This window comes from Lactuca serriola, chromosome 1 (assembly GCF_051521515.1).
Source record: "Lactuca serriola cultivar US96UC23 chromosome 1, Lser_US96UC23_V15, whole genome shotgun sequence".
Lineage (NCBI taxonomy): Eukaryota > Viridiplantae > Streptophyta > Magnoliopsida > Asterales > Asteraceae > Lactuca > Lactuca serriola.
The window spans coordinates 155389907-155399024 of NC_136408.1; the positions used below are offsets into that span (position 1 = coordinate 155389907).

A 9118-nucleotide genomic window follows, 5' to 3' on the forward strand; every position below is an offset into this window, starting at 1 on the left:
TGAGAGTAATTCTGGAGTTGTGTGCCGCAAGCTTCGAAGACGAAGCCTAATTTAAGTGGGGGAGAATTATAACATCCTGATTTCCCAGGTATATTATTTTATTTAATTATTTTGGAGTTTGTGGAGGAACTCGGCGAGTTGGAGCCATGACTCGCCGAGTAGAGTCGTGGATATTCATCCGGGTTCGCGTCTGGACTCGGCGAGTCCACGCTGTTTAATGAAACCCTAATTCGCCGGGTTTGGAGCCTATTTAAGGGCACTTATAGCCTCCCATTGCGGCTACCAGTCCCTTGAGAGAACCCTAAGAGAGCTAAAACGCTGTGAGAGAGAAGAAGTCACTTTTTGATCCTTGTATCCTTGGTTTAGCAAGAAGAAGGTGACAAGAGCAAAGAGGAGGTGTGATTCAAGCAGATCCAGAGTTCAGAGACTTCATTTTGAGGTAATAGTTCAGACCTCCTTCAGTTTTAGTGTCGATCTTTAGAGTTAGGGTTTTCTAACCCCCTTTGGAGAGTGATTATGTGGGGCAAATGGTCCCTCTTCGAGTTTGTGCCTTGGATCTGGACTCAAAGAGGTCCAGATACCTTAACCCTTGGAGCTTTATGGGTTAGTTTGGGGTTATTGGACTTAGGTTGCCATTTTTGGGACCAAATATCCTTTTGATGCCTTGTTGTGGTTATACAAGCATCAAGTTTCGAACTTTACGTGACATTCATGTTTGGGGAGGCCAGATCTATGGTTTGGGGAAACGGATCTGACCTTAGGAAGTCAATAGAGTTTGTGCATGGCATGAACTCGCCGAGTTGTTCTTGAGACTCGGCGAGTAGGGTTAGTGTTTCACGTAAATTGTTCAACGAGTAGAATCGCCGGGTTGGGGGATGACTCAGTGAGTCAGGAGGGAGTTAGAGGACTAGAGTTGAAGGCAGTACTCGCCGAGTTGATCTCGAGACTCGGCGAGTTGAGTCGGGGTGGCCCCGCGATTCATGACTGGTATGACTCGTCGAGCATAGGGAGGGACTCGGCGTGTCAAGCGGGACAAGAGTTAGAAGACATGTGGGAACTCGTCGAGTCACCAGGGAGCACTCGGCGAGTAGGGTCAAGGTCTGACCGTTGACTTTTGTTGACTTTTAGGGTTTGGCCAGCGATGTGGCCTTTGAGCCAAGAGAGGGGTAAAATCGTCTTTTACCCTTAAGAGGGTGTCAAGAGAGGGTTGATTCTAGTCTCGAGAGTTATATTCATGAGAGTATTTGCCTTATGTCTTAGGCGGTGGCGAGTTCGAGATTTAAGTGTGAGGATATCTGCTTTCTGCTTTTCAGGTGAGTCTTCTCACTATACTTTACCTAGAGTGGTAACAGAGTTATGTGATAGAGATATTATATGCTATCTATGTGATGTGTGGCACTGCATTATTTCTATGTGATTTATGCTGTGTGTATATCAAAGTTAGGACCAGAGGGTCCGTAGAGTTAGGGCCCAAGGGCCCACAAAGTTATAGCATCGAGTGGCTAATATGTGCTATATGTGGTATTTTTAGTATTATTTTCCAGTGTATTTGTATGCTATTTATGTGTTGAGATTTATTGTGATATGTGATATGCATGATTCAGAGTTATCAGAGTTACGACCTTTGGGTCCATAGAGTTAGGGCCAGAGGGCCCACAGAGAGCTGGGACCGGAAGGTCCCACTGAGACACACTAACCGGAGGGTCAACAGAGATTATAGCCTCGAGTGGCTAATATGTGTTAGAGTGGTATTTTGGGGAACTTACTAAGCTTCATGCTTACAGTTTTTGTGTTATGTGTTTCAGGTTTCCTCAGGATCACGGGACGGCACCGGCTCGATTGTACACACCAGAGGAAGCGCTTGTTTGAGGATCATGGTTTATCAATTGATTGAACAAAAGAGTCATGTATTGTAATTTAAACCAAATGGGATTTCTATGAAAAGTATTAAAGAGATAAGTAATTTTAAATGAAAATTTTGTTTTGAAAATTTTCGGTGTAACAAAGCTACTAGTTCTTGCATTGAGATTACTTTTATTAGCACAAAAATGTATCATGTCTGTCATGTGAATAATTCTGCTATGCAATAGGTTGTATTTATTTGAGGAAGGGGACAAGTATGTCTAAAAAGAATAACCTAGTATTGAATATTTTTTCTATAGGTACATTTGGGCACCAAAACACAAAGCAACCTTATCCGTCCGAAATGATTTTTTTTTCTTGATTTGACATCTAATTTGTGTCATTGAAATAAAAGCACTAGCTAACGTTACATATGCAGATGAAATTATTGGCTTCTGGATGATGGAATCTTGTAACATGTAATTGAACTTGTTCTAGCATTTTTCATGCACTTTTAGATATTGCACAGAAAACATAAAGACCAACCGAAAGAGTCCAATAGCTTTGCAAGAAAACACCTGTAAGTAAAGATAAGACATTTTACCCAATGTTATTGGTCCCAATGAGGTTTTGAAATATCCATTACCTGAATCATAAATCCTAAGTTCCACATATTCACAACAAGGTTATTACTCTTTCCACTTCTTTCCATCCAAAACTTCAATGAAAATATATTTTAGAAAAATTTGTAACAGTTGGTTTTGTGTGCTATTTTTTTTTTCATTTATGTTACAAGAGTTTGGGAGAAATAGAAGTACCTTAGGGGCCAACCTCCACTATGCCATGCCAAACTTTCTTCAACGGAATGCTTTAAATTTTGCTTGAACGGCTAATCAAAAGAAATATATTAAAGGTTTGAGAATGATAGCAAAAGATCCAACAAAAGTTACGAATGCCATTCAGTAAGGGGATCTTAGCTCAATATTAGTTTAGCCTGCAAATTTGTTGTTTTGGGTTTGAGTTCATATGTTCCAAATAGTTAAGATCAGACTATTAGTTACTCCAATTCAAATCCAATCCTTTGACAACCATATTTGTAGCATGTATATATATATATATATATATATATATATATATATATATATATATTGTTGGTAGAAGTAATTGTTTTTTGAACTTGTGAAAATACATAAAAATGATATCTACCTGTAATAAATCGCATGTTCTGCAGGAGGTATTCTCCGCTTTGAAACCGAGTTGCAGTGAGATCTCCACCAATGATGTGATTCCATGACTTGTAATAATCTAACGCATCTGCTTCTCCATAATCAAACACAAAACTTACACCACACTCCTTACAAACTGCACTAAAATAATCATTTGGTTTCTCCACCACAGTAACAGTAATGTGGTCACCACATTCCACCTCATTCTTCCCAAACATCCAATGGCTTAACAATATTACACAGTTTCCACCAACTTTTTCAATGTAATGTATGTATACCCAAGTGAGGTTCTTCGTTATATTACGAAATATAATCGGTTTCAAATCAAATTCAAGCCGGTCATGCTGAAATGGAGATGCCAGCACACAGCAGAAATTCAATCCTGTGAGGTTATTAGGAGATGACGGGACTGTAAATGATATTGATGGCCCCTTGATTCTATCTGTGATCCAATTCGGCATCTCTATGCCTCCATAAATAGTGCTGAATATTCCAAATTCATAATACATCTGCAAATACAACCAACTTCATTAATTATGTATACATAGATTATATTCACACAGAGACAGATTGTTAACTAGAGCAAACCTGGATTTCAGATTCCTCTGATCCTCTAAACCGTACATTGGTTCGCACACGCCTCTCGTTAAGGAAGTCTAGATTAGTCCAGCCCAAACTACGAAGTACCTTTTTCTCAACCCCTTCCATTGGTTGGACTTTGATCAAGCCTTCAAATTCAAATGACGAAGGCGCAAACAACTGCCATTCTACTAAGAAAATGAGTGGCGACATTTGTGGATCAAATAGAAGTTTATGTAGCAAAGGATTACCATCAGAATCACCAAAGAGTTTCAGACGTTTTAGTGTATGTGGAGGACGCTCGACTGACGTCAGCATATTACAATAGGACATGCTAAGATTCTCAAGCCTAGGAAGGCTTCTCACACAATTGGGTAGGGAAACGATGGGATTGCCATCTAAACATAATTCTTTTAGCATGACTAGGCAACTGAAGTCCATGGGAAAGGATTCAATAGACAAATTATTATTTGCAAGTGACAACACTACTAAAGATCTTGGCAAAGAATTTGCTAAAAACTTCAAATCACTTGGTATAGACTCCACAACAGCAGTCGAATAGGATTTTGTGTTTATGTCAGTGTTGTTATCCGGGAGCATTTTCGATGAATCCATATCCCTAATCTTGATTCGAGATTGTTTAAGATAGCAACCATCTAGCAATAGTGTTTCAACTCTCTTCAACATGCGTAAGATTCTTGTATGTTTTTCAAGCTTGTTGCAGTAGCTTAAATCAACAAAAATAAGTTGTGCACATTGCTCAATTGATTCACAAACCTCAAACAAACCAATGCAACCTCTAAGTATTAATTTCTCAAGTGTAGGGAGGTAGTCAAACCCACCAAGACTACGAAGTTGTTCACAGAAACTTAAATTAAGAATCTTCAACGATCTAAGCAACCTTTGACCTTTTGAGCACGATCCAATCAATTGCTGAAATTAAGATAAGTTAGATTGCTGGTGTATTTTTTTTCAACTCGGCATGTTGTAGGAATAAATAGAGATGAGTTACCTTTATCCGCTTTGAAGGTCGTTGTTGATAGCTATGACAAATCCCAAATGATTCAATATTGCTATATGACATGTCAAGAGCAACAAGATTCTCCATTGGTAAGTCCATAGGTATAGAATTCAAAGGGAAACCATGCATACACAACCATCTTAATTCTTCAGGAAAATTCTTGTAAGAGCCGGTTATTTGCACATAATTGAGTTGTAGCAACATTAAACTATCCATCTTACTTAATGCATCTATTTTTAACTCAAGTGATCCATGTAACTTCTCTTTCTCAAGCAAGCGCATGTCAAGGGTTAGTCCTAGAATATTTTCTGTGCCCTAATAAGAAAGGGGGTGAAAAAGTATTTTAAAATGTTAGGCATGTGTTTAGAAGTATAAAACGCTTTAAAAAAGTATACATGGCCTCTTACCTTTTTTTGTTTCAACACTCTAAATGATTCATGGCCCCATAATCGACTTCGTTCCCATGGCTTGTAAAGTGATTCCTCACGTACTACAAATCTTCCCATCTCTTGAACCAACCGATGCATCACCAACTCGTTATTCCATCTAATACTAAGAAGGCATTTGTCGATGAGATTTGTGATCCCAGTTTTTGTTTCTATATCACATGCCTCTAATATTGTTACGGTAAAATTTATATCCATTCCAACAAAAATACAAGCAATATGTTTAAACAACTCCTTATCATTTTCTGATGGCAAAGAGTCAAAGCTCATCCTTAAGACATTATTTATAGGGGAACCATTTTCTTTCTTTAGCCTGTCTATGTACCCCTCCCAATATGTCACATCTCGATTATATAAAGACCTACCCAAAACTTTAAGAGCCATTGGATGTCCTTCACAATACTTCACAAGGTTTTTTGATACCTCTTCATAACCTTCCTTAGGATTGTTGCACATGAATGCATGATTACACAAAAGTTTTTGTGAATCGATCTCGGATAATAATTCAATCTCATACGTTGTGTGCTTGGGTTTAACTTTCGTTTTGAATAGTGCACAAATCTTTGTCAACCATGCATCTTTTGTTGTTATTATGATCTTGGTTCCTGGATGAAAACCTTTGCTTCCAAGTAATGCATCTAATTGGTTGGGGCTACTAATATCATCTAGAACCAGAAACACCTTTTTAAGAGCTACTGCATTCTCTATCATTAAGGTGTATGTAGAAACATCATGCACTAGAACTGAACTTCTTTTTGAAATGTCATGATACATTTGTTTTTGTACATCAAGCAACCCATTAAATTTTTCATCACATCTCCCAGTGATATTTTCAATGAAACTGCTTGTGTCAAATTCATGAAAATGTAACGCATAGACATATTTGGCTAAAGACGTCTTCCCCATCCCACCCATACCCAATATAGTGAGTATATCAGTTGTATGTGAGGATGTATCTTTCAACCATGAAGTAACGAAATTAATGGAATCTTCCATCCCAATAACTTCTGGCAATGGAAATCTTGAGGGTATTTGTAATTTACGGAAGATGTCGTTAACAATTTCGTCAATAAACTCCACCTCTAGCCTAGAATTTGATTTTAGTAAGAACCAGATAACACAATCTGAAAAACTAACATGCCATATTGGAGATTTAATTTTTATAAAGTTCCAAATCAAAATGATAGAATATTAAGCTATTAATTAATAAGTTTTTCACATAATAAATATTATCAAATTTCATTATGTTTTTACAAAGCCATCAAGCTATGTGGCTTTGCATGAAACAATATAAAATGTCAGTGAATAGTTATAAGTTAACTGTTACTAGCTAATAACAACTAAGACTATTAAATTTATCATAATAAAGGATGACATGCTTTGTAGGTGGAATTATATAAAAAAAAAAAAAAAAAAAAAAAATAGTAGACGCATTATGACCGTTCATTTTTTTTTTTGGTGAAAAACATTTGATTATTATTAAAATGGTTTATCTATGAATTTATCTATATAAAATTACAAATTCATAGCAAACCTTTTAAAATTAGCCAAATGGTTTAACCTACACCTACCTGTATGAATTAAATTATGAGATTAAATAATTAAAAAAAAAAAAAAAAGACTCAATTCTTAAACGTATCTTTATCCAAATAAAAATGCATCAAAAATATGCCTATTTGAACTTATTGAATTGCATAACGTGAAGATGACATTGACTTTTCATTAGCTAATTAAACAATATAAATGGAGTACGGAGATACGGGTAAGAAAGTGATTACCTGCCATTTGCATCCTTCCCTTTCAAATCAGCAACTTCTCTAAGTGCATTACTCCATCGGTCAATCTTTTGAGCCCATTTGCTTCTTTTATCTGTATTTGCCTCTGCCTCTATCTTCTGTATATGATTAGCCATTGCATCTCCAAAGCTACCTTCTTGCTTCCTCACATGTGCGGGCTCAACATGATAGAAGATGGGGATTACAACATGTTTGGATATCCTTCGTTGCTCAAGGATCAATACCAGTTCATCAAGACACCATGTGGAATCAGCATAGTTCTGGGACAGCACAATAACAGAAGCCTTGGATGATTTAATTGCACTCTCCAATTCTGGTTTCAGATCTTCTCCAGTTTCAATTTCTTCGTCATCCAAAAAGGTATTAATATTGGCATGTATGAGGGCATTATAAAGGTGATTAGTGAAACTATGACGAGTGTCAAGTCCTCTGAAACTTAGAAATACGTCATATCCATGACCATGAGTTGATGAAGAAGATGAAGATCCTTCTAAAATTTCATGGAGCTGAACCATTATGAGTTATGGGTTGATTCTTGTTTAATTCTTGTTTCTCCCAATAAGGTAGTATTGTGTTCTAAAGCTTTTGATCCCACACTTTCCTCACTTCTGCCTCAATCTCAAGATCCCATGCATATTGTCTCTACAGAAAATTCATATTATTAATAACTATGTAATTAGTTAAGTCTAATCAACCAATTTAATATGCTTTAGAAATAACCAACACCTATACAGCTACGTATTGAATATTGATATAGAATCACCATAACGTTAAGATGAGAATTATTTAAAAATTAGTTACTTGGTTAATTAGATTGGTTAACCTGTTTTTCTGCTTAAGTTTAGTGCAAGAAAATATTAAACAAAACTATTCAATTAAGTTACAAAACCTTTATTTTGATCTGATTAACCCACCATCGACATCCCTAAAAATTTAAATAAGTTCCATCTAGAGTTCAGTTAAGTACTCCTCAAACAAATGAACTACAAGATCCAATATTACATCCTATGAAAGGAATTGAAAATGTATAGGCAATTTCCAATCTTTCACTAGATGTGAGCAATCAATTAAAAGATATATAGGCAATAAAGAATAAGTTTCATGACATAGCTAATTATAGATCCTTGGAATTGGCAAGAACATTAATTAATTAATCTTTTCAAATACGAATATTTTATCAGCAGTTCCAGGCATCAGAATACTATGGACTTGTTCCATATAAGTAATATACATAGATACAACCCTGTCTTAAAGTAAATATTATTCCTGGTGTCATGTATATAAGAAAGCTAAATGCAGAACTAGAACAATGAGTGTGTTCAGCTAAGCCGAGGTTCCCCTTCTTGTAGTCTAATGATCATGCTTGTAGATGTTAAATTTAGGGTTAATCTTATAAAAAGACATTATATTTTGTGTTTCTTCTGGATTAAACGTCAAATACCTTGTATTTTTTTTTTATCTGGAAACCCTCAACTTTATCTTTTTAAAAAAAAAATAATAATAATAACCCACAACCTTTTCTAACTTTTTCCGAATAAATCTTCAACTTTTTTAGTTTTTCACAAAAAAAAACTCACATTTACAACTTTTTTCGGAAAAAAAATAACTTAGAGGGTCCGATCCGAAAAAAACAATAAAAAGCCTTTTTGAGGAAAATAAATAAATTTTATTTTTAATCTAGAAAAAAACAAAAAACACAAGGTTTTTTTTTTTTTAATGAGATCAACCCTTAAATTTACAGAGAAATCCCTTATAGCTTCCTAGCTAAAAAAAAATAAAAACAAAAGTAATCCAACTTATTCACAAATAATTTGACCCTGATCACTTCACTAATTGAGGACTCTCTAGCAAAACTCTAATTTTGCTATATAACACGAAAATTAAGATGTCTTACAATTTGGCTTCAACATTTCAGCAAGCTTTACACAATGGGAACATAACCAGGCGATTTAGGGTTATTACAAGATGAGTATGAGACATAAATGGTGCTTTCATAGTTACCTGCCTACGGGGCTACAAAAAGATCTGAAGCGGATTTACTCAGACAGGTAGACGACTTAAATTGACAAAGCAGAAGGCGTAAGTCTTTAGGTAATCGGGGAATCAACGAGGAAGGGAGACGCAAGAGAAAATGATTTACTCAGCTCGAGAGAGGCTTCGCAGTTTTTCAGCAAAGTGTGAACAGCAGTTTTAATATTTTTTAATTAA

General features: G+C 35.8%; 1 protein-coding gene across 1 annotated transcript; it reads right to left on the bottom strand.

Annotated features, from left to right (window-relative positions):
* Positions 1-2082: 2082 nt before the first annotated feature.
* LOC145100085 (disease resistance protein RPV1-like) lies at positions 2083-9118 on the bottom strand. Its single transcript, XM_079037489.1, has 7 exons — positions 8912-9118; positions 6893-7552; positions 5076-6201; positions 3657-4983; positions 3049-3577; positions 2661-2731; positions 2083-2420 (listed from the first exon to the last, which is right to left on the bottom strand). The coding sequence occupies exons 2-4, from the start codon at positions 7423-7425 to the stop codon at positions 4597-4599; spliced, it is 2046 nt and encodes a 681-aa protein (XP_078893615.1). The 5' UTR covers positions 7426-7552; positions 8912-9118; the 3' UTR covers positions 2083-2420; positions 2661-2731; positions 3049-3577; positions 3657-4596.

Bases quoted from the DNA above. Each gene is read 5' to 3' on its own strand.
- LOC145100085 (XM_079037489.1), bottom strand. From the start codon at position 7,425: ATGGTTCAGCTCCATGAAATTTTAGAAGGATCTTCATCTTCTTCATCA. The intron at 6,202-6,892 runs GTAATCACTTTC...ATCAAATTCTAG, and splicing joins GGGAAGGATGCAAATGGCAG to GCTAGAGGTGGAGTTTATTG. The intron at 4,984-5,075 runs GTAAGAGGCCAT...CTTTCTTATTAG, and splicing joins GAGTGTTGAAACAAAAAAAG to GGCACAGAAAATATTCTAGG.